This window comes from Trichomonas vaginalis, chromosome III (genome assembly GCF_026262505.1).
Source record: "Trichomonas vaginalis G3 chromosome III, whole genome shotgun sequence".
In the NCBI taxonomy this organism is placed as follows: domain Eukaryota; phylum Parabasalia; order Trichomonadida; family Trichomonadidae; genus Trichomonas; species Trichomonas vaginalis.
The window spans coordinates 12,154,478-12,180,105 of record NC_067205.1 but is presented as its reverse complement, the minus strand read 5'-3'; the positions used below and the strand labels follow the sequence as shown (position 1 = coordinate 12,180,105).

General features: G+C 30.6%; 10 protein-coding genes and 2 pseudogenes across 12 annotated transcripts, besides 2 other annotated features; 7 read left to right on the top strand and 5 right to left on the bottom strand.

Moving 5' to 3' along the window:
* Positions 1 to 624: part of a mobile genetic element that runs on past the window's edge.
* On the bottom strand, positions 5 to 454 carry TVAGG3_0687260 (uncharacterized protein; the record flags this gene model as incomplete). Its single annotated transcript, XM_001315304.1, has 1 exon — positions 5 to 454. One exon carries the CDS (start codon positions 452 to 454, stop codon positions 5 to 7), a length of 450 nt encoding a protein of 149 aa, XP_001315339.1.
* Positions 625 to 835: 211 nt separating the features above from the next.
* Positions 836 to 1,435, top strand: TVAGG3_0687240 (zinc finger family; the record flags this gene model as incomplete). Its single annotated transcript, XM_001315305.1, has 1 exon — positions 836 to 1,435. One exon carries the CDS (start codon positions 836 to 838, stop codon positions 1,433 to 1,435), a length of 600 nt encoding a protein of 199 aa, XP_001315340.1.
* A 438-nt stretch (positions 1,436 to 1,873) lies between these two features.
* On the bottom strand, positions 1,874 to 4,340 carry TVAGG3_0687230 (uncharacterized protein; the record flags this gene model as incomplete). The annotated part of the gene is made up of 1 exon (XM_001315306.1): positions 2,201 to 3,799. One exon carries the CDS (start codon positions 3,797 to 3,799, stop codon positions 2,201 to 2,203), a length of 1,599 nt encoding a protein of 532 aa, XP_001315341.1.
* Positions 4,341 to 4,351: 11 nt separating this feature from the next.
* Positions 4,352 to 20,871: a mobile genetic element.
* TVAGG3_0687220 (uncharacterized protein) lies at positions 4,427 to 5,563 on the top strand (the record flags this gene model as incomplete). The annotated part of the gene is made up of 1 exon (XM_051242922.1): positions 4,427 to 5,563. One exon carries the CDS (start codon positions 4,427 to 4,429, stop codon positions 5,561 to 5,563), a length of 1,137 nt encoding a protein of 378 aa, XP_051089509.1.
* On the top strand, positions 5,643 to 6,144 carry TVAGG3_0687210 (uncharacterized protein; the record flags this gene model as incomplete). Its single annotated transcript, XM_051242921.1, has 1 exon — positions 5,643 to 6,144. A coding segment is annotated over one exon (502 nt), but the record flags the coding sequence as incomplete, so codon positions are not given.
* TVAGG3_0687200 lies at positions 6,534 to 9,106 on the top strand (annotated as a pseudogene). The gene has a single exon. A coding segment is annotated over exon 1 (2,573 nt).
* TVAGG3_0687190 (integrase core domain containing protein family) lies at positions 9,208 to 10,728 on the top strand (the record flags this gene model as incomplete). Its single annotated transcript, XM_051242920.1, has 1 exon — positions 9,208 to 10,728. The coding sequence occupies one exon, from the start codon at positions 9,208 to 9,210 to the stop codon at positions 10,726 to 10,728; it is 1,521 nt and encodes a 506-aa protein (XP_051089507.1).
* TVAGG3_0687180 (uncharacterized protein) lies at positions 10,748 to 11,011 on the top strand (the record flags this gene model as incomplete). The annotated part of the gene is made up of 1 exon (XM_051242919.1): positions 10,748 to 11,011. The coding sequence occupies one exon, from the start codon at positions 10,748 to 10,750 to the stop codon at positions 11,009 to 11,011; it is 264 nt and encodes an 87-aa protein (XP_051089506.1).
* Positions 11,823 to 12,230, bottom strand: TVAGG3_0687170 (uncharacterized protein; the record flags this gene model as incomplete). Its single annotated transcript, XM_051242918.1, has 1 exon — positions 11,823 to 12,230. The coding sequence occupies one exon, from the start codon at positions 12,228 to 12,230 to the stop codon at positions 11,823 to 11,825; it is 408 nt and encodes a 135-aa protein (XP_051089505.1).
* TVAGG3_0687160 (phage tail repeat-like family) lies at positions 14,843 to 16,500 on the bottom strand (the record flags this gene model as incomplete). Its single annotated transcript, XM_051242917.1, has 1 exon — positions 14,843 to 16,500. A coding segment is annotated over one exon (1,658 nt), but the record flags the coding sequence as incomplete, so codon positions are not given.
* On the bottom strand, positions 18,511 to 19,409 carry TVAGG3_0687150 (annotated as a pseudogene). Its single transcript has one exon. A coding segment is annotated over exon 1 (899 nt).
* Positions 20,872 to 24,406: 3,535 nt separating the features above from the next.
* Positions 24,407 to 25,628, top strand: TVAGG3_0687130 (alcohol dehydrogenase YQHD family; the record flags this gene model as incomplete). Its single annotated transcript, XM_001315310.2, has 1 exon — positions 24,419 to 25,606. The coding sequence occupies one exon, from the start codon at positions 24,419 to 24,421 to the stop codon at positions 25,604 to 25,606; it is 1,188 nt and encodes a 395-aa protein (XP_001315345.1).

Below are 25,628 nucleotides of genomic sequence, written 5' to 3'. Positions count from 1 at the left end.
AAAGTTAATCAAATTTAACACCTCCTTTATTTAAATCAACTATTATTTTTCCATGTTCACCTAATTGCTGATATTGTGTGTAAAGTTCATTAATGCTCATTGGTAAATTCACTTGATAAAGCATAACGTTCAACTGTTGACGACTAAACCCACTGAAAATGAAAAGTGTTGATAGGTTTGATTTAATGTTTGTGCTTAATGCTTTGAAGTATTGAACAGACATGAAGAATGAACACTGAATGTGTCGACATTGAGTTAATAACTGATTAAAATATGATTTCTCATTTGTTATTAGTTTTGATTTCACTGCATCATCTAGAAAAATGAGTGAATGCAAAAATTCTCTATCAAAATTTGAAATAGAAAGTGTTTCAAATAATTCATCCCGTTGTTTATCAATAATTTTATCCTCTAATCCTTGCTTCTTGATTATATTATATAATTCTTTATACATTAAAAAGTTTTTTAAATAATCTTCTGCTTCTTCTTGTGATAAATAAATAATTGGAATTTTGATTAAATGCTTTAAAGATTCAAATGTATCATCTGAAGGTGAACCTGAACGGTTGATATAAATTAACACATGTGAATAGGGGGAAGTGTTAGCAATAATGTTAATTTGTTCTTCAATGTCAGAAATATTGTATGAAAATAAGCGGCTATATTCAAAAGTAGTGCGGATAGAAAATTAATTTATATGCCATTTTTCAGCAATATGATTACATGTTAATATTTCTATTTTTTTATTTCTAATTATCAAAGAAAAAATAACTGTTGATGAATTTTGATTCAATATTTTTTTTCCCTTCTAAAAACAAACAAACAAAGAGCACAAATGTTTCAAGAGAATAGCTGTGAAGAAACCTATTGCAACTGTGGTGAAATTGTAATTACTGGTGAATACATCAATGAAGAAGACATCCATGAACCTAACCAGTCTATCCTTACATTAATTCAATCTAATTTTTCGACCATCTTTCGTTCAGAGCCTAACAATATTATAGTTAACAAACTTGATGAAGCTGAAGTTATACAACTCCAATCTAATTTATATGATATCTATTGCCGTAATTGCAAATGTGGATTTCGTCTAATTATCGGCAGAGAGTATGCTTATTCTTGTTCAATTGATGACTGCAAGATCCAAACATTTCAGTCACAAGGTCCAATATTAAAGCGAACTCTTACAAGCTTCTTCCCGATTAATTTACGTCGCTTTATTACAGAAAGATCCGTTGAAGGAGCATCAAAAGGAATAGCAGCTGTAAAGTCAGAGTTTACACCTACCTCATCGCTTCATCAAGTTGTTTTTCTTGATGTTGAAGATGGCGATGACAACGATGATGATTTAGAATCATCATTTTCGTCTAAGAGTGACTTTATTGTTGGATCATTCGCAGATAATTGGAATTATCCTACAGAAGTCTCCTTCTAATTACATTTTTTTGTGCGGTACTTTATTTATTATTTATCTTATTTACTTCATGTTATTAAATCGTAGATTATTAGATGCTTATTCATTTATGCCGACTATATTTTTATTGGCCAAATATTATGAGAGATAATGCCATTTTAAACACTTTACCGTTAAATATTGCTATATGAGTCATACATCAACAAGTTAAAACCTTCAAGTTCGACTATCCGATCAATACATTTTTTGCAGATAGAAGAGTTTTGATTTTAAAACCTTTTATATGCCTAGCCAGATGTCATTTATGCTAAATCAGATCATTTCATTGGCTTGAATATAAGAATAAGTGATTATTGAATAAATCATTTGCCATTTTTAAGTAATAAGAGTTAATCATTGTATTGGAAATCGATATTTGAATTAATATGTAATAAGTAATAGAATAAAGAGATAGTGTTTATTAAATCATAAAATAAACATAAAAAAATACTACTTTAATAAGTTTGTCTCAAAGAATTCTGAGACAGAAAAGTACAATTCCTTGTACAAAGCGAATAATTCGTCATCTTTTTCGCAAATTGTTCTCACAGCCTTTTGCATCAAAATAATTGATTCATAGTCATCATGTTCCAAGTTATTAACAAAAACAGAGTCACATGACAGACTTGCGTTTAATAAAACAGTTGTTACAGCAATATCACTTGAACTACAAACTTGTAGAGCATTTAAGAGAACAGTTTCAGTATCTCCGAAGAATAGTTTCGAAAGATCAACTGATTCTTTGGCTCATGCAATGATCTGTTTGTATCTTCTGAAAAATCTGACGTATCCGATATTTTCAAAGATAATTGAGATGATATGGAAGGAATGTCCGAATATCAATCGTCTAGATTTCGGCAAATTATCTGTATTTAGACTTTTTCTTTCTTTAGATAAATTATTTTTTATCCAAATTTGACCAAATTTTTCAACTAATGCATTTGTTGTTTCATTCTGCCACTCCTTAAGAATATATTCTACTCTACAAGAGCAATAATTGCAGATTACGGATTTTGATGAAAATATTGAGGAATAATCGATCAGTTTCTGATGTGATTTGAGGGATTTGCTGTTACTAAAGTTAAATGTTGATATGAAATCATTGGCACAACTTAATACGCAAATATCGTAATTTTTCTGGACAATTTCGTGCCAATTCGCAACCTGACGCTGAATAAACAACAGTTCTATGAGAATCTCGAAGTTGTAAGAATGTTCTTTGGATATTTTCAATTGTTTCAGAATCAGAAAATCTCTAAAACTGATTTCTGATTCTCTTGGCTTTGTGTTATTGATCTGGTTGTTCGTTTTGTTGTTTTTGGCCGGCTCAATAATATCATTTGAAATTTCTTCCAAAGAATCGTTGTAAGAGAACTCAGACATGCTATATCGAGGTCTCTTCTCATCATGTGTCTCATCGCTAGCGTCAGAAGAGAATTCATCTCCCAAATTATTTTCTTTTGCCTTTTGCAAGAGATTTTCATATAATTTCTTCTTTCCTGAGTTATCGTAATAGTCGAGATCAAACTTCTTCTCACGAAGCGCGTCTTGGCGCAATTGCATATAAATTCTCTCGTAAATAGGTATCTTTGGTATGATTACGGATCTTCTTTCATCTTTAAACACAATTGTGTCCTTGATTTTTATCTCCCCATCTGATACTTCTTTGGGATAAACGTTGAATAAAATCGGAGAATATCCTAAATAAGCCAAATTCTTCATTTCTCCGAGTTTGAGAAGTAACGGTGGTAATTTCATTGCTTTCTTTGATGCGTTGAACAGTGCTTGAACATCTTTTATTGAAGTAACAAACCTCAAATATCTTCTACCGTATTTTTTGAAGGCTCTTGGTACTTCGAAGATAGAATTTGTCTTTGACAATGAAAAAGGTTCAGTATTTACCTCATACATGTCGATTGATTTCAACGCGATATGCTTGAAAATGTTAATAATTCCGTAGAAAGGAGATGTTGACAACATGGCACAAAGCTGAGGAATTATGATGCTTCTAATAAAGAATGAATAGACATCAAGCTCTGAAAAACCGTTTTGTTGCAATAAACTTAAAATATTCAAATGCGTTGTAGGTAATAACTTCATATTCGAAATAATGCATTTAGTAAAGTGTTTCGCGTGTCTTTCTATGTTTTTATTTTCGATATTTGAATCTAATAATTTTATATCGTTGCAAATGAACATTGAAACATCTTCATGCAATTTCTGAATGAATGGAAAGACATTTGATGCTGAAAAATAAGGTGGTAACAAGATTTCAATAATTTTTTTGTCTGCTTGAAGAATTGCAGAAGAATAGAATATGTAGGCATATTCATCATGATCTCCCATTGCGAAATATCCAAATACAGAAGGGATTGTCGAATAAACAAAAAACGTAATATTGGCGGAATCGAGATGCTTAAATGCAGCCAACGTAACTTTTAATAGATCAGATAGGTTCTCGTAAAAATATTCATAAAATTTCGATACTAAGTGTATTTGTGTTCCATTGATAAATTCTGAATATTTGATTGGTAATGAGATAAAATTTACAAACTGATCTGATTTAGGAAAAAATGAAGGAAGTTCTGGCGCGTTTTTCAACCTGAATAATGTTATAAATCTCTGTTTTTGTATAATATCATCAGTAGTATTAACGAATTTATCAATACAATCTTGTGCATTGTCATTAATATTGATAGGAAGATGAGACAACATGAAGTTTACTTCCTCTTCCATCAATAATTCCTTAGTAGTATATGTTGAAGGGTTGTGTGACTTTTTTTGTAAACGTAAGAATTCATACAATATTGAACGATTTTGTATCATTTTTTTTAACATATGAAGTAAAAAATGTATGATTCTTACGGTTTTTATTCTTACGTTTTTGAATAAATCAAGATTTAAAAAATTGACTTCTTACGTAAAATTAAAACTAAGTTAAATTTATTTTTTTTATTTTTTATTTTATAATAAATGAGTATAACAACTAATTCATTGAAATCTTTAAAGTTCACTAATTCAGAATTAGAAAATATTTTAGAAAATTTTGGAGACGGTTCTTATCCAACATATATGCAGAATGTGAAAGAGTTTTCCAGATTGTTGAATGAATTTAAATATAACGGACCAATTACTAAAAAGGCTATAATGAGATATTTATATCCCAAAAAAGTTGAAAAACAGGAGAATATTCCTCTTTATGGTCCAGAGGACCTGGGCTCAGAGAGCCTTGAAACACCTCCTGAATATTTTGAAGAAAAAATTAAACAAGATGAATATTATAACGATGAGATTGAGAAATTGGAACAATTAAGAAATGAAATAGATGAAAAAATTAAGGAATTGAGAAATGCTGAGAATGAAGTAGAGGGTTTAATGAATATCCCAGCTTCAGAATCAGAAGTTCAAAAATCACATGAGGAAAGATATAAAAATTACTTTTTGGAATCTACTAAAAATTTATTAGATGGTGATATTGACGAAACACTTTCAGAAGAAGGCACAAAATTTATTCATAAACATAAGCTTCAGTTTATTGACGATGGAGATTATCCATGTATATTACTTTCACCTCCTCTTGATTCTGAAAAATTCAAAAAAGCACTGAAAAATGTAACATATGCAACAAATACGATTAAGAAAGAAGACCATGATATTTACACAAATTATTATTTAAATAAATGTACAGGTGTTGATAAAGTTTTTGATTTGTTAGATAAAATATCAAAAGAAACAATTGGTACATATAAAATTTTATGTGATTGTGGTTTCATTGTTGAAGATACCAATAATGTTTCATATGAAAGAACAGCACCGAAGGAAGACGAAGTTGAAAGGTCTATACCATTCGTTATTAAGAACATAAAAGATATGAAAACTTATAAACATTATATTTATTCATTTATTTCAGAAAAAATGGAAGCAACCCATAAAACATCTTCTCATCATTTTATAGCTATTCATACATTCCTTTTCAAAGTTGTGAAATTAAATAAGACAGGAATTAGATTTAATGTATCAGGGTACGCATTCTTGAGTAAATTAAAATGTATTCGTCACGTCGCAGATGATAAAAATTTATGTGTTCTTAATTCATTTTATGGACTTTAGCCCTGGACTCTCTGAGTCTCGGACTTTAAAAAAAATAAACTTTATTTTTATTTATTTTTTAATTTTTATTCTTACATAAATGAACAAAAATGGAACAGCTAAAATGAATGATAATCAAATAAGAGCCGAAGGTAGAAGGTTATTTAAACGCTTCTATAACATTCCTGATGGTGTTAATCCTAAAACTCGTAGAAGTTATTTAAATGAAGCCATAGATGCATATGAAGGATTTGACATTTCATCAGAAAGTGAGAGGTTAGCAAGAATGTTAAACGTTAATATTGATTTTTATTATTGTGACCCTCAACCAGAAGACGTAGACATAAATAAGGTAGACTTTCCATTAGTGGAATCAATAATGATAGATCCAGAATTTGAAACAGTAAATATTTTATTAACACAGAGTCCATGTGGAAAACTTCACGCTGACAGAATTACAGACGTTGAAGCACTCACAGGATATAAAGTTTGCCCCTTTTGCAAAGAAGAAGTTTATTCTATCCGTGATGATCCAGAAAGGAAAAACCAAAGAAGATTTTTAAAGCATTGTGAGAAATGTAAAGAAAATAATGGAAGATTAATTCAAGACGTTCAATTGCAAAACACACAACAACCATATGCACCACATATCACGAAACAGAAGATATATCAATGGCTATTAGCACATAATTTGCAGGAATATTATAAACCAACAAGATATTATATTACTTTTGACTTTGAAACATTAGAGACTAAAGAAGAATTACAACTTTCTGAGTGTGCAACTTTGAACGCTTACTTAAAACCATTTATGGTATCATCAACTGTCAAAATAAAGCCGCAAAGCGGCGAGGTCGTAGACCGTGATAAAACATTTACGAGGAATTTTTGCTTAACATCAAGTGATTCTTTTATTTCTGATTGGATTGAGTTTTTATTTTCAACCTGTTCATTAGTTGCTAAATCAAATATTGAACAATATGAAGAATTAATGAATACATTAAATGAGAAACAAAAGGAAGCAATGAAAGAGCTTTTAGATGAGGAATTCAATAAAGTGAATATCATTGGTTTTAATTCGGGAAGGTTTGATTTAAATTTAATTCTTCGTGATTTAAATACTGCAAAATGGAAGATAAAATCAATGCTGGGTTCTTCTTCTCAATTTAAGCAAGTCATAGTAAAGAAAACAAACTGTCCATATGAATTAAGATTTATTGACATCAGAAATTATATAGCGGGTGGAACATTAGACCAATTCACTCAAGATTTCGGAAACAATAAATCACGTGTTAAATCCTTTTTCCCTTATCAATTCATCACATGGGAGAATTACGAAGATGAATTATATAAAAAGGAACCATTCACTCAAGATTCATTTTATTCAGCATTAACACAAGAAACAATATCCGATTCAGATTATCAAATATATCTCAATGATGCTAAAAATTTTGAGAATAGATTAGAATATTTTATTCATTATTGCAATAAAGACGTTGAAATTATGATTGACCCAATTGATAAAATTATCGAAGAAACATTTGTTTATAAAATTGACATGCTTCATAATCTTTCTTTATCATCGAATGCATCAATGATTCGTTACGCGTTAGCATATAAGAACTTCAATCCTAACGAAACATATCCAGAAGAAGAAAATGTGGAATCAAGTTTTGAATTAACGAAAAAGTATTGGAAATATAAAATTGATTCATATAAGAAACAAGATGAAAAGGCGAAAAGAGATACCAAAAACAATGTTTCAATGGATGACTATCAATACTATCACGATTTAATCCTTTCATCTAAATGCAAAATGTGTGGTAAAGCGTTTACATATGTAAATAAACCAACATTGGATAGAATCGATAATGAAAAACCACATACCAAAGAAAATTGTCAGTTAATGTGTTGTTATTGCAATGTCGTAAAATCAAATAAAGATGAAGATGTTCAACGTTTAAGAATCAATTTAAGAAATTATGCATTAAAAATAATTTACCAATGACTTTAGATTCAGTTGAAGCTTATCACATTCTCCGTAATGGAATTACTGGTGGTTTATCAAATGTTCAACATAGAGTAAATCTTAAAGGAATCACGCACATTAATAAACTTTCATATAATCCAGAAACTAAAACTGTATCAAATGAGGACACCACCAACATTATGACTCATTTCGTTGGAGTTGACTTTAATTCATTATATCCTTCATCATTTTCATCTAATCATCATGATTTCATTCAATATACTGACCATAAAATGTATATGCCGGGAAGATTGAATGGTGTTATCATTTGTGATACAGCAACAAAGAAAGCAAAAGCACTGGGAATAATTAAGAAGAAAAAATACTTTATTCGTGGCTGAAGTAAAGGGTCACATTGATGAAAAATACATTAATGATTACATAAACTTTTTACCGATAATAAGAAACTTAGATATTATCACAGATGAAAAAACAATTGGCAGTTTTATGTATAATTACATGAAATCAAACAATCTACCAGTTGACCAGAAACAGAGAAAATTAACTCAGTTAGCATCAACAACAATATCAACCATTTTCTTCTTATTATCTTTGGTATCTAATAGACAGATTTCATTTTTATCGATGATATTCAATCAATTTTAACATTTACTAAAAACACTTGTTTTAATGAATTTGCGAACGAATTTATGAACGAAAGACAAAAGGCTGAATTAGAAGGAAATAAAGGAAAAAGTTTATTTTGCAAGATTTCGCTTAATGGATCATATGGTTACGATGCAATGAATACACAAAATTACGCAAAGACTAAAATAATGAATGCACAGAAGTCACGCGTTGCATGTATGTCAAATAAGTTTAAAAACATAAGAGAAATAGGTGAAGATACATATCAAGTGATGCTTAAAGATAGATTTTATAGATGTGATACATGTTTACAAGAGGCATTCTTCACTTTAGATAATGCTAAATACTGGTATTTGGTTTTCATTTATGATTTTATGTATAAATGCATGGATGTTAATCGTTTTCATTTCATTGAAGGTGATACTGATTCATCTTATTGGGCAATCGCTGGCGACCCAAATCTTCCTAACACTCAAGCATTTCAAGCAATTGTTACCGATAAAAAATTTTATGATAAAAATGTTTTCAAATTTGCACCATTTGATTTCTTCTGTTTTGATGAGAAATTTAAACCTAAATTAAAGAATAAAGCTGAAGAAAAAGCACATGAGAAAAAATTATTGGGTTTAGCAATTGAGAAACAAGGTGATAACATGGTTGCTTTATGTCCTAAGTGTTATACATCATTCAACGGTTCAATTGATGGAAGTGATTTTAAAAAGATTGCACAAAAAATGAAAGGTGTTGGTTTACGACAAAATAAACAATTAACACCTAAAAATTATTTGGATATAATAAATGATAAATTGATATTTGATGGTCAGAATATTAATTTACAACTTAAAAACGGGTCAATGACTCGCTTAACAATCGGTAAGACTGCATTAACAGGAGCACACACTAAGGCTGTATGTTGTGAAAATGGATGTTGTATGCCATTTATTTAATAAAATACCACAGAAGAGACAAAAGGAACCGTTAATAATGGCTTTGATACTATGATTCAAAGAGGTGGGCACCCTTAAACATTTATTTTATTTTTATATAAATGAATAGCGTAGATTTAAAAAATTTAATTGATGATTTAGTATTTAATCAAAATTTTCTTGATTATTATGATTTAAAAGCATATCTCCAAAAATATGATAACAATATAACGGGTGATGATATGGAATATTATTATCCATATTATAAAAATGAAATTTTGAAATATCATGATAGAATAATTTCTAAAATTAAAGATAAAATTAAAAATAATGAATATTCAAAGGGAAAAACTAAATCACAACTTAAACAGTTGAAAGATTTCAAAAATAAAGTATTAACAGAAGAAGATATTGATGAATTATATAAATTATATAATCCTGAGCCGCAAAAGCCAAAGGAACAAAAACAAAAGGTGCAAAACGCCCAGGTCCTTCAGACCATAAATGAAGCACAAGCTTTAATTTATGATTCATTAGTTAAACCATATTCAGCCCGACTTTTAAATGAAGATCAACTTTTGGAATTCATCCTTCAACATAAACTCGAAGCGGGAAAGTATATCAAACCTTTATATACAGCATATTTAAAACAAATGAATAGAATACATCCAGAATTAATGAAGGGGGGAATGAAATCCAAAAGCAAAGCAGATAAAATTAAACCACTTGCAACACCAAAACCTCCAACGACAGTACCGCCTCCTCCTTCAGTTAATCCTTCATCATTCACTTTATTATATCCATTTCAAACATTAAAGAAGCAAAAAGATTTTAAAAAGGATTTCAAGATATTAAATAAACCAATTGACCCGAAAATTCAACCATTAAAGGAAAAATTTAGTCGCCCTTCATTTGCTCCATATCCATATTCATACGAAATCGATCATCTGGAATATTCAAAAGGAAAAGTTACTTATTTATTTGCCATTAACATTAACACTAGATATTTATATTGCATTCCAGTGAAAGGGAAAACAGAACAGGAAACAAGAAGAGCTATACAATACTTACTAGATCATGAAAGAGTAGATAATATCAGGGGTGATGGTGATAAAGGATTTCAGGCAGCTATGACTCATTATTTCCCACAAATTAATTTTTTCTTTTCATCCTCTCCATATACGTTTCATAATAAAATAGTTGATGCGGTAATGAGAACTCTTAGAGATGCGTTAGGGGTTAACGGTCAGATATACTGGGATGGAAATCATGACTCCATCATACAACAGTTAGTATATTATTATAATAATACATGGCATAGAACAATAAACATGAAACCGGTGGAAATGAAAAATGATATTTCAAAAGAATGGAAATATATTAGAAAGCAAATGGAAAAGTTAAATGATGTTAAACGTGAACAAATTAATTCGGGGCTCATGAATTTTAAACAAGGGGATAAAGTTTTGATTCATCTCGATTATGGAAAAACTGATAAATCAATGACACAAAGAAGACGAAGATTTGACACAATAGCTGAATTTGTTAGATATATTAACGGCAATGCATTAGTTGAAGTTGACAATAAATTAATAGAAATTCCGATTTATTTTATTACTCCATTATATTTAAATAATATTTAATTTTTTTATTTCGTAAGAAATGAGTGACAACAAAGCAGTCAAGAGTCCAGACGATGAATATAAAAAGAAACTAAACAGAATTAAATCAAAAATATGCTATTACAAAAAGAAGCCACAATGTGATGGAACTGAAAACGATAAAGAAATAATCGAAAAATTAGAAACTTACCGTTCAATCCTTAAACTGAGTGAAGCAAAAATAAAAGAATTTAATAGAATAAATAAATTGATTGGAAGAGATGAATTTAATAAAGATGAATTTTTAAACTCAATCCAAATTTAATTTTTATTTTTCTTTGACAACATCTCTCTTTCCATCATTACTGCATAACCGCATTTTCTCAATTTTAGTGGTTTGTTATTTTTAACATGTTCTTGCATCATTTTTATCATTTCCTCCCTTGTTATGATTCGTGGTAAATTTTGAGCTTGTGGGGTATTCATTTATGATAAAAATAAAAATTTAAATTATGCCGTTCTAAAGTTTGTGACAACATGACATTTTGACAACATCACAGGAGGAAGGTAGTTATGACTTATTTTTGAAGAACTGAAGGTGTCACCATGTCACCAGGTAATTTAACTCATGACATTTTGACAACACAGGAGGAAGGCAGTTATGAATTATTTTTGAAGAACTGAAGGTGTCACCAGGTCACCATGTGTCACCAGGTCATTTAACTTCTTTTAAAAAATGAGACAACATGACATTTAGACAACAACACAGGTTATTCAATAATTAATTATTTTTGAAGAACTGAAGGTGTCACCAGGTCACCATGTGTCACCAGGTCATTTAACTTCTTTTAAAAAATGAGACAACATGACATTTTGACAACATCACAGGAGGAAGGTAGTTATGAATTATTTTTGAAGAACTGAAGGTGTCACCATGTCACCAGGTAATTTAACTCATGACATTTAGACAACAACACAGGTTATTCAATAATTAATTATTTTTGAAGAACTGAAGGTGTCACCAGGTCACCATGTGTCACCAGGTCATTTAACTTCTTTTAAAAAATGAGACAACATGACATTTTGACAACACAGGTACGAAAAAGAGGAAGGCAAAAATAAATTCCAATCATACTTTATAAAGCATCATTTACAGGTATTTCATCGTCAGTAAATGAATCCTCATTATCGTTTGGTTCAACCTGTTTATATAATCCTTTCATTTCTTCTTTCAAAACATAACACCATGTTTGTTTACCATCTATTCTTACCTGTTTCCTATCACATTTATCCTTAATGCTCATTTGGAAATTCTTGTCTTTCATGTCTGATGGTTTGCAGAATAGAGCATTTTTACACGTCATACCTGCACACAATTCATCATAATGTGTATTTATCCATACATCTAAAGGATTTGTTGATAACTCGATTAAATCTTGTTTGGCTTCAGTCATCGGAATGATTCGTACATTAAATGATGAAAGGTCATATTGCATAAAATATGTTAAAAGGTTATCATAAAATTCCTTTGTGCATGAATCCATTAAATTCTTGAAGTAATCAAATTGGCCCTTGAATTTACCATTAACTCTTAAAACTACGTATCTTCTGTCTCCAACTTCAATTTTGACAGGGTAAACGTTATTAGTTACGAAAATGAAGTTTGCAACATTCTGAGCAGTTCTTCTGGGTTGATTCTTTTCATTAATTCTAATCTCATTATCCGTTATAATTGATTTCAAAGCGTTGAAGTTTGCGAGTCTGTCTTCACCTACATTCTTGAGTTCATTAAGTACAAGAAACATTTTATTTTCAACTACTGAGTTGAAATTACCCGTTAGCTCACTTATTTCAGTAATGTTTTTACATGAATAACCAGCGAGAAGTTCAGAAATAATGTCTGTAAATCTGTTTTTACCTGTTCCCTGAAGTCCTTTCAAAATAATTGCTGTTTCATTCTTGATTCCAGGATGTTGAATCATTGATGCAATCCAGCCGAGAAGGTATTTATACACTTCATCGTTATTATCACAAATGGCTTCTTTAATGAAATTCATAAACATCTCAATTTTTGAGTAATCAGGCTTTTCAAGAATGTTGTATTTATAACCCTGAAACGTTGAGAAAACATCGGGGGAATCAGATTTAAAGCAAACACCCTTAACGGTTAATGAAGACATTGATTTAGTAGTACATCCCATGCTGTTATGGTTTTACTTCTTCTTTAAATAATTAATCATTTTGAGTGACTCTTTCATGTTGATTGAAGAACGAATGATATTTGATCATTTTGTCGTGTATGTTGTAATCTTTCTGAATGAAGTATTTATTTCCACAATCTACAAAACGGATTACACGTGATAAATCCTCAATTACTCAGAACTGTTTTTATACTGATGATTTTCAGCCTTGTCTAATATCTGTTATCAAAAACGAGTCATCAAGTTTGATATCAAATGTTATTTTTGGCTTACGTAATAAAGGTAAAACATCATCCATAATATTCCTTTTGATAAAGTTTTAGAATCTTCACCAAAACAAATGAAGAAGTCATTAAATGTGCATATCTACTACGTGCTTTTTCAAAATTACTTTTTGCATTTTCTGTTAAGCTGCAGAAATTATAAACGTTATCGTATGCTTCATTAATTAAATGATTAGGTAACGAATTAATTGCTTGAAACAGTGTGAATAATGTAACTTCTTTTTCTAAATTCATGTTTCCACCATCATTATGTACTTCAAAATCACAGATGCCATCAACTATGCTCTGGGCAAGTTTTATCGTCAATGTTACATCTTTGTTTTCATTCATTATACTCTTTATTTCTTCACTCTTCTGTTCAACTCTTACCTTAATATTCAAATCATTTAATATATCGTTTACTGTTCTGGTTAATGTTGAATCATAACTTCCACGAATGAATGAGTATGTATTGATTGGTTCTGATGCATTCTTGCGAACTCTTGAATCAGCCATAACTACTAATGAACGCTTTGAATCATCAATAGAAGTCATTATGTCAATATCATAATCATTGCAGGAATAACATTTAATCATTCTGTTCGAAACTGCATAGAAGAAATTAGTGTTGCAATAAATGTGAAGACCTCCTGAAGCGGTTTTAACGATAACATCTTTATCCGAAAGTTTTGATAAAATGTCTTTTCTAACTGTTTCTTTAAGTTCATCATTGTATGATTTATTGATATCAACATCTATAATCGTTAAATTTGAAATTTTATTTACTAATAAAGCTGTACCAGTTTTCCTTCCTCTTCCTCCATCATGTTTGAGGTAGTTATGTAAATCAATCTTGTTTTCACCAATTCTTTCGTTGAGGGTTTTAGTTTCTGCCACAACTAATTCCTCAGCTAATGAATCAATAACTTGTTCATCAGAAACGATATAGTTGTTGTTGTTGTTTGTTGCTGTCATTTATATAGGAATAAAAAAATAAAAATAATTTTAAAACTAACTTTATTTTTGGGCTGCATCAAATTTTCGTAAATGTTGTCAAAATGTCATGTTGTCACATTTTTTCAGAGAAGTTAAATGACCTGGTGACCTGGTGACATAGTGACACCTTCAGTTCTTCAAAAATAAGTCATAACTGCCTTCCTCCTGTGATGTTGTCAAAATGTCATGTTGTCTCATTTTTTAAAAGAAGTTAAATGACCTGGTGACACATGGTGACCTGGTGACACCTTCAGTTCTTCAAAAATAATTAATTATTGAATAACCTGTGTTGTTGTCTAAATGTCATGAGTTAAATTACCTGGTGACATGGTGACACCTTCAGTTCTTCAAAAATAATTCATAACTACCTTCCTCCTGTGATGTTGTCAAAATGTCATGTTGTCTCATTTTTTAAAAGAAGTTAAATGACCTGGTGACACATGGTGACCTGGTGACACCTTCAGTTCTTCAAAAATAATTAATTATTGAATAACCTGAAAACATTAACATAAACATTAACGTAAACATTTATTTCTGTAGTTCATCCATTACTTCATTACCTAATTAATTACAGACATAAAATATATTTAGTTCATTCATTGAACTCTATACCATGCGTAAACTGTCATGTAAGGTGGCATGTATTCTTTACTTTGTCCCGTTGTTTGTGTATATCCTGAAACGTGATGTGTATGGTTTCCTTCTCCCTGAGTGTCACTCCAGTAACAATTTATGGCAAACTTAACATCGTCTTTAACATCATATCCTTTACCTTTTGTCATTCCTGACCAATCCCAATATCTATGCTTATGCCAACCTGCTTGAGATGTACTTAAATCTATGTAGTGACTGTGTGCAGGTAAATTTTCACCTGAAATCGTTTTACTTCCCCCTGTTTCCTTTGAAGAGTTTGCACAATACAAAAACCTGTCAACTATTTGTTCCCATGCACCAACACCAAACATTACTTGAGGACCTCTTGCATCCATAGATGTATAAATAGAACCTACTGGGTTCATTAAATCAAACATATGAGATATTATAGGATTGTCTCTTTTGAACTTAAGATATAGTGTAACTATTTCAGGTTTCTTCTGGTTTGTGTCAGAATATTTTTTATAATATAATCTTATGTTTTCAGGGTAGGTAAAATCTTGACTATAATATTTATTTCTGTCATCTGTATAATAATATACTATTCTCGTTTTTTCTATTGCATTATATCTTTTATATCTATAATAATCTAAATATAATGTTAGCTTTTGTTCATCTACATGTGGTGTTCTGACATCATCTCCATAGTCATAATAATATGGTGCTGGAGCTGGGTCAGGCAATGTCATACCTGCCATTTCATAAACTCTTAAATATTTCTTTTGTTCATCTCCATATAAGTTTAAGTAACAGTTGTTGTCTAATGGAACTTTAACTTGTGTGCCATTATTCTTTATATAGCCTACATACATTTCATTGTTATTTTTCGGAATGAGTTTACACCGTATACCATTTTTTAAGGAGTGTACAAACTCCCATCTAAAATATTTGTTTTCTTCATTGACAGAAACATCCCCAACAATAGTTTCAATATTTTTTGTTCCTATCAAACTTTGGTATATTTCGTTAACATATGTTTTATCTGCCTTCTTCCCTAACTCATCGTTAACATATGTTTTATCTGCTTTCTTCTCTAACTCATCGTTAACATATGTTTTATCCGCTTTAAGGTCTAAACATCCTGAAACCCATCCTGTATCAGCTTTAGTTTTTAAAATCTTTGATGTCCATTCATGATACCATTCAACCATTTCTTTAATTTCATTATCTTTTTCATCCACATATTCCTTATCTGTCCTCTTCTTTAACTCACTATCAACATATTCCTTATCTGCTTTCTCCCCTAATTTAGTCTTTAACTCACTATCAACATATTCCTTATCTGCTTTCTTATTTAACTCACTATCCACATATTCCTTATCTGCTTTCTTCATTATGTCATTTAGGAAACCTTTTATGAATTCCTCATTTAAATTAAATCTTCCAATCTTCAAAACTTTAGGAAATGCATTTAATGCGTAATATCTTTGTTCTTCTGGTGGAATTGATGTTATATCATCCGTTATTCCTTTAATTTTTGAATTCATAAATAAAATTTCTTTTATATTTGATATCACTGCACCACCCTTGCAAACGAATTCGAAATGGTCATTTTTCAATACTATCTCCAAATCTCCATATTTCAACCTTTGCGTTTGTTCTGCCGTCTTTGAATTATATGCATATATGGCGTATGTAATGGTCTGAGGGATCTGGGTGCTTTGTGCCTTAAGTTGCTGTGGTTGCTGTTGTTTAATCATTTATTATGATTTAAAAATAAATATTTAATCTGTTATCTCATCAGCTATTTTTTCTATTTGAAATTGCCATAATATTTCATTCATGAATTCTAAATCACAATCAAATAGGTCAGTTACTCTAAATTTAATATTTGATAAATCTTTTGAATGAAGAATAAATGAATTCCCAGATAATTGAAACGGATATGATAAAGAAAATGTGTTTAAGTTGATGGATAAAATGTTTTGTATTGATGGGTAAGAGTTAGGGTCTAATGTTTGATGTGAAAATCTCATTGGGGTATTAACTTTATCACATTTGATTAAAATGAAATTGGAACCAGTGTCAGAATACAAAACATCCCCAACATCTTTTTCAAAATTTAATATCCCCAACAATGAACGAAGATGAGGAGTACAAAATTTAATTTTCAGCGGAAATTTAATAAGGTTATTTATTTCATCAAGTTCAAAAAGTTTATCAGGTTTTGATTTAAAATTTTCTTCATACCATACGATAAATGATTCATTTAAATAACTTAAAATCATGTTAATATCCCATTTCGCTATCACATTATTTATATACATATCATACGTTTTTTCATGGTCATCTTTAATAAATGATATATAATCTGAAGGGTTAAAAGAATGGGATTAAATTTACCACTCACAGAAACGAGAGTAACATTATAAATTCCGCTAACTGTTAAATTTAATTCACAGCTATTATTCGAAATAATATTGATAATTGACATTTTTATTACGATAAAAATATGGTAAAGCGTTATTTTCCAGTGATAAATAAAACTAGAATAAGATTACCTCAAGAATTCATAAATTCAACGAATAAGAAATTCATTCATGTTATAAATTTTAGTGTTTTCAGAAAATATGAGTCAATGTCATATTCATCAACAGGTTATATTTCACTTCATTCAAATTTAGTTCAATCAAACCCATATAATGACCATTTCATAAGATTTTCAGATGGTATTAAAAATGTAATTGATAGATTAAAATATGAACAGATTGACAATATCGAATTTTTGGAATTTTGGTTTAAATATCCTGATGGAAAAAAGATTGAAGTTAAAGATAAAGCTGATACTATAACAAAAACAATTACAATGACCGATCCAGATAGTGGGGAACAAAAAGAAATAAAACAAACGATAGAAACTGGTGAAAGGTCAATTATTATTGATTATGATTCAAAGGATTATTATTCGATAATGTTAATGCTTGAATATTAAATAGCCTTAACAAAGAATTTTTCAAGTGATATTTTATATTCATCAACTATTTTATTATAAATATCATTATATGTTAAATGAAGTTCAGTTGTTGTTCCGTTCTTTGATATCTTAATTGTGCTAATATCCTTTATAGGATTTATTTTTGCAACTGTTCCGCAGCATGAAACCTCATCATCTATGAAAAATTGAATCTTAACGTCTGAATCTTGAACATCACAAAGAATGGCGATAATGTGAATTAATGATTCATAAGGTAAAATAATTAAACCGGATTGGTCAATTAAATTTATTATTGAATCATAATTATTAATTATTATATCACGGTAAATTTTCATTAATTCAGAATTAATGTCTATTTTATATGGCGCATTGCGACTGGAATCGTAATTCCTGGGTTCTCGATGTTTGATGAAAGAGGTGGGGGGTATGTTGGATAAGTGGGAATTTCAACAGGTTCTTTACCGGGTTCAGATAAAATGATTGGGTCTCCATCTTCTTTATTTTGCTCCTCCTCCTTTTTCGGTAAGTCACGAGTTAATAAATTTGGTTGAGTTGCTGACCTTGTTAATTCGGGGCTAACATTAACTTTAACATTTTGAATAATTCGTGATTTATCATCATTTACGTTATAACCAACCGTAATCTCTGCTTTTGCGTTTGTGTTCTTTTGACTTGTGAAACGTCTTCTCATTTATAATTGAATAAAAAAAAGAAAAATATATTTAAAGTTTTATTTAGTTGTTACGGTAATATCCCAAGGTTCATCATTGTTTGCTTATACTTTCTTTGTAACTGCACCAATTATGTTATTGATATTGCTTTGAGTTTCTTCCAGTCTTATTTTATCATTTACAATATCTTTAATCATTTCATTACATGCATTCTTAAAACCATCTGATTTTTCTAATTTACGTCTATCACTTTCTTTAATTAAATCAAAGTTATAACCTTGTTGAGAATAAAGTGGTTTCTTTATCAATTCCTTGAACGCTTCTGAAAGTGAAGATGAAGAAATTCTTGCCACTTGAATTGGTTTAAATTCTGCTTTCATTGCTTCTTTCTGTTCATTGAACACTGGATCGAATAAAGCAACTTTAAAGAATTTCTTAGCTGGAATTTCAGGTCTAATATTTGCATATTGACCATCAAACTGGTTAGAATATCGTGGTAATCCATCCGGTCCCTCTTCAATAGCATTTAATTCTTCATTGAAATAAGAATATGGATTATAACGGTATGAATTAATTGGACCATTTTCACTTTCTCCAATGTATTGTTTAACAGCTTTTCCATTTTCATCAAATTGCATAGGATAACGTTCATTATATGCTTTACGTTTAGGATAATCAGACATAGTTAATTTATAACCATTTATGACTTTAATATTTCCTTGACCATCAGTAACGAAAACTTCATTTATACCATCAGGTTTTCCATTTGGACCCGTAATGTCTGCTTCGTGTGCTTCCCAATTTGGACCATGACGTTTGGCATATGCTTGAGCTTCTGGTAATGTTAAAACGTTTCGCATTTGTTTAACATCTTTTTGAAGACCAGCAACAATATGAACTAATTCTTTCATTCCGTCTGGAACTTTCATAGTTCTATTATATGCACCCTTTTTGTTTGTCCTTGTTTTAATGGAACCTGTAGAAGATTTGCTATTTCTGTCATGTTTAATTATAAATAAAAAATAAAAATTAATTATAAAAAGTTAATCAAATTTAATGGAACCTTTATTTAAATCAACTATTATTTTTCCATGTTCACCTAATTGTTGATATTGTGTGTAAAGTTCATTAATGCTCATTGGTAAATTCACTTGATAAAGCATAACGTTCAACTGTTGACGACTAAACCACTGAAAATGAAAAGGGTGGACAGGTTTGATTTAATGTTTGTGCTTAATGCTTTGAAGTATTGAACAGCCATAAAGACACTGAATGTGTCGACATTGAGTTAATAATTGATTAAAATATGATTTCTCATTAGTTATTAGTTTTGATTTCACGGCATCATCTAGAAAAATTAGTGAATGCAAAAATTCTTTATCAAAATTTGAAATAGAAAGTGTTTCAAATAATTCATCCCGTTGTTTATCAATAATTTTATCCTCTAATCCTTGCTTCTTGATTGTATTATATAATTCTTTATACATTAAAAAGTTTTTTAAATAATCTTCTGCTTCTTCTTGTGATAAATAAATAATTGGAATTTTGATTAAATGCTTTAAAGATTCAAATGTATCATCTGAAGGTGAACCTGAACGGTTGATATAAATTAACACATGTGAATAGGGGGAAGTGTTAGCAATAATGATAATTTGTTTTAATATCGTTAATGTTTTACCTTTATTTTGTTTACCAATTGCTGCAGTGATTGAATTTAAGTAACATTCAGAATATGGAATTTTCATTAATTTTTCCTTAGATAGAGCATTTCTATTATCACTCAATGCTTCATTAATCATATCATCTACGTATGTATTATATACTCCCGCTAATTCTTCATAAGGGGTGGATGAATTTAAATCCATTTAATCAAAAATAAATTTATAATTTTAAACATTTCTATTCATCAATATTTCATCATATGAACTTCTATACTGTGGTGGTGTACCTGTTGATGATATTTCAAACCTTCATCCGGTGTCCATGTCCAATATGTAGTCCTAGTAAACCAAACCTGAGGAGGATTTGTCACCTTTGAACAGTAAGTGTCATTTTCACCCTGAATGATTGGATAAGCTTTCACTTGTACTGTAACTTGTGAATTGAAAGTTTCTAATCCATCAAAGAATATACCCGCTCCATCACGTTGAACTGGAATAGTGCATAAGAATGAAGTTTGGTCTTTCCATGTTCTAGCTAATGGTGTGCCATTATCATCATTCAGTGGTCTAGTTAATGAGTCCTCATATTCTTCTGTGCATTCATTCACTCCATCTAAATCAGAAGCTTGAAGCATACGTGTAAAGAATATGTCACCCACTGTGGTCATCGCTTGATCGGGGAAGTTTCTGGAATCTATAGTGACCTGAAGACCTCGAAGCATTGGATTTTCTAAAAACTGTTCTTTGCATTGCATTCTTCGGAAATGTTAACACAACATCTGTAACATTATGAAGAGCGTATGAGAAATCTGAGCTAATACCTTCAGGAGTGATGCAACCTCCATTTAGTGAACGAACGTCAATATGTTGAGCTGGAATCATGAATGGATCTTCCTTACTGAATAAACGTGGTATTGCTTTAACTGATTCTTCAATTAAACCGTATCCTGGTGTAATGCATTTATCCTCTAAAACTTCCATCTTTGTGCATGAAATAATAACGTCATCAACTGTTGCGTCAGCAGATGTAGCGGCTAAGCTTGTAATTAATTTGGCAGGAAGTCCGATTTGTTGGAATTTGCGATCATATTTATAAACATGATTCATAATCTTTTCATAATTTTCATCAGTTATCTTTTCATAAACGTAATTTTGTAAATCAGCAACTCTTAACGGGTCAACCTGACAAAATACTAAAGTATCCCTGAAAACATAATATTTAAGAATGATTTCACCAAATGATTTAGGATAATCATCGAACGCCTGAAATGCTAACAAATCATTTACCGGAATAATCATATCAAAAGTGACATCAACTTCTTCATTTGCTTTCTTGAAAACTTCTGAAGGGTCAATATATTTACCACATACTGAGTTATCATATTTTGAACATTATTATATAACGAATGAACAAACTTTTTAACTTTCCTTTCTGATTTTGGTTTATATGTTGCAAATGCGAAAGATTCACGGGCGCAATCCATCTGAAGATAACCAGCATCACCTCTTTCAGTTTCTACTTCTAATTGTTTAAAGCTTTGATTTGATGATTTGTAACCAACGAATAAACGCATGCATTTAAAAGCGGCATCACATGTGAAAGCTTTATTTGAAACTAGAGTTGCTTTAACTTTGCGTTTAATATATGTGTCACCTAATTGGTTCACATCATGAGCCGGATTTGTAATTCTTAAATGAGTTTGTTTATCATCAAAATATGGAGCATCAGAGTCATAGCATGAACTTTCAAGTTCTCTATAATATCTTCTACCGTCATTCTTTGCGAATATTTCATTTATCTTTTCGAATGAATGAAACACATTTCCATTAATCGGTTTAGTGTTTGGCACCAAATAGTTAGTCGTCATTTATTAATAAATAAAAATCAAAATTAAAAGATGAAAATGAATTTTTAATTTAATGAAATAATCAACTATGGCTGCAGGTATATTTAAGAAACTGTGGGATAAAGTAAAAAGAGGAGCGCATAAAGTTTGGGAAACAATGAAGAAAGGAGCAAATTGGATATTTAAGAATAAAGAAGCAATTAGTGACGTTGCTGAATCAATAACACCAAAAGCCCCCAATAAGAGAAATATTAAATAAAGGAGAAAAAGTTTATCAAAGACTTCAACCGATACTAAGATAAAAATAATATTTATTTATTTTTCCACTATCTACCTCCTATTTTATTAAGTATTCCTTCAGCAATTCCACCAATTGCGTTACCTGCTTGTGCTCCCATGCCGGATTACCTGCTTTAGTACCTAATACTCCACCTATGATAGTTCCTGCCGTTTTCGCTACTGGTGCCAAAAAGTTTGCAACGGGTTTAATAATCTTTTATGAACCCAACCCGCAGCTTTCTTAATTCCTTCCCATAATTTTTTAAAGAATCCTGCAGCCATTTCTGATTTAATATTAATTAAAAAATATATTTCATCACTTATATTCTAATTTTTATTTAATGATAAATGAAACCGATTTTAAAAATTAATGAAAGTAAAATGTTCAACAAAAAATAAACGTTGTTAAACCAATTACTGAAACAAAAATTTTTTTCATCTGTTGAAGAATTTAATGACTATTATGCTAATAATAAAAAATTATTTGAAGAATTGACAACATGTAAATTGAATAAAATGTTTAAAGTTGATGGATTCAAAATTTCAAAATAAAAGGAGTGGTTAGTTTGAAATCTATTCCTCAATCAAGAATCACCTCATTAATGAAAATAGATGATTTAACAAAAAGAATAGAATTATTGAAGAGCGAATAAATCAAATTATTGATTTCATAAATCATGACTCGTTGAGCCCGGGTCCTTAAAGCCATCACTAAGTTCAAGGTTTATTCATCAAATATTTCATTATTAAATGCAACTTCTGCTAGTTATTTATTTTTTCAATACGATCATTTGAAAGTCTATCGTTTAATTTTTTCTGAAGTTTTTCATTTTCTAGTTCTGAAACTTTATTTGGATGATATGTAAATTCAGGAAATTCTTTGGCCTCGGTTTTGATCATTAATTTACAAAGAACTTTTGTGGTTGGAATTCGTTTGAACCATTTATTAGTTATATTCGTTATATATTCAATATCTGGAATTAATTCCCAAATTTTTGCATTTTCAATTAATTTATTATCAAATGCAAAAGCAATGGGTTTAATATTATGTTTACCTTTATAATATAAACTTTCTACATAATCATCGAAATAAACATCTACTTGTTTAACATTTTCAAGAATTGGTGAAAGAGCATCCATTAATTGATTGACGGTTACGAATCTTGATCCACTCATTTTCTTACGAATTAAAAAAATAAATTATTCAAAAATGTAAGACATGAATTTTTAAAGTTTATTTTTTAAAAAAATTTTATTTTTTATTTTTTTTATTTCATTATGTTTGGGCTGAGTGTAAATGTCTTACAATTTTGAAAATTTTTTAAATCTTGATTTATTCAAAAACGTAAGAATAAAAACCGTAAGAATCATACATTTTTTACTTCATATGTTAAAAAAAATGATACAAAATCGTTCAATATTGTATGAATTCTTACGTTTACAAAAAAAGTCACACAACCCTTCAACATATACTACTTTCCTTTGAAAAATCAAAACTTTTAAAATTCTACCGGAGATAGAATTTTTTGACATGTAAAATACATTCAATTTTTATTATCAGAAATTTGACCAATTTGTCACAGAGATCTTGGAACACTACAATAATTGCAGCAATTAGAAAAAGGAAATCAAAAATCAAATATAAGTCACTATCTTCTTAATACTATATACTCAAAAACGTTAAAAAACATTTAAAATCAAAAAATTAAAAATATTTTAAAGAAGAGCAAGTTAAAGCCAACTTATTGAGTAAAACATTTCGATTCATATACAGTTGTTCTTCCGAAATAAGCGAAAATTAATTACTTGTTGATTGTTTTGAATCTCAAAAAAATTGTTTTTTTTCTCGATCAATTTCAATAGAAAACAATGTATCGTAATTGAATAAAATCACTAAATTAAAAGCAAAACAAATAAGCTATAATTTTTATTCTGGGAAATTTGTTGATGAGATTTGAACAGTTTTGTCACTTTTATAATATTTCTGATAAATTAGCCTATCGTTATTATATTAATGATGTCAATAATGAGATGCCATATATCTTAAGAGTTTTGATTTGACAAGAGAACAGTAAATTTTTCTGAGAAATTGACGCAAATCAATAGACAATGTAATATCCCTGGCAATATTTTGAGTATTGTAAAAAACGATCATTGAAAATTTTTGTGATAACTATCTGAATATTTTTTGAATCGTTTGTCGTGGTCACTTCATTTTCACTTTGATGAAGTGGCTCTGGACAAACACAACACAAGTTGGCTTCGGCGAAAACGCAGTTACAGAACATCTTAAGAAGTTCGTACAGCCAAAGTCCAAGGTTCTCGTTACATTCGGTGGCGGATCCATTGATAAGAACGGCGCACGCGCTGATGTCACAAAGGCCCTCGAGGAACTCCAAGTTGAGGCTCGCTGGGAAGGTGGCATCCAGCCAAACCCAGATTATGCTCGCTGCGTCGAGATCATCAAGGTTGTCCGCGAATTCAAGCCAGATTTGCTTCTTGCTGTCGGTGGCGGCTCAACACTTGATGCCACAAAGTTCATTTCCGCTGGTGCTGCCCTTGATCCATCCATCGATCCATGGGAAATCCTCACAAAGAACACATATCCAAAGGAATGCACCCCAATTGGCTCCGTCATGACACTCCCAGCCACAGGCTCTGAGTGGAATCCAAACTTTGTCATCTCCAAGAGAGCAACAGGCGAAAAACTCGCTGGTTCCAACCAGATCACATATCCAAAGTTCTCTCTTATGGATCCAAAGTACACAATGACACTCCCAGCTCGCCAGCTCCGTAATGGTCTCTTCGATGCAATGGCACATTGCATTGACCAGTTCCTTACAGGCCAAATTAACCCAATGATGGATAACTTCTGGATGTCCATCATGCGTGAGCTCGTTGATATCTCCGAAGACCTCATGAAGCCAAACTCATCCATCGAATTACACGGCAGACTCATCAACGCTGCTACATTCGCTCTCAACCTTGTCTTCACACTCGGAAAGGAAACATGCTGGGGCATCCACATGATTGGCCACATGCTCACAGCTGAATACGGCATTGACCACGGTGCAACACTCGCAATGGTCGCTCCAGGCTTCCTCAGACACTTCCTCTCAACACGTGGATACCTCATGGCTCGTTCTGCTGAACGTGTCTTCGATATCCGCGAGGGAACAGATGAGGAGAAGGCAAAGAAGTTCATCGAACTCCTCCAGCAGTGGGCTCTCAAGTTAGGCCACGTCAAGACAGTCCACGAGTGGCAGGGTGCTTCTCCAGTCAAGGAGGGCGATCTCGAGAAGGTCACAAAGATGGTCATGGACTCCGTTGGTGGCAAGCCATTCGGCTGGCACAAGGAAGTCACTGAGGAAATCACACGTGATATCCTCAAGGAAATCATTGTCTACATTTAAACATTTTTTTTACATTTTTTTG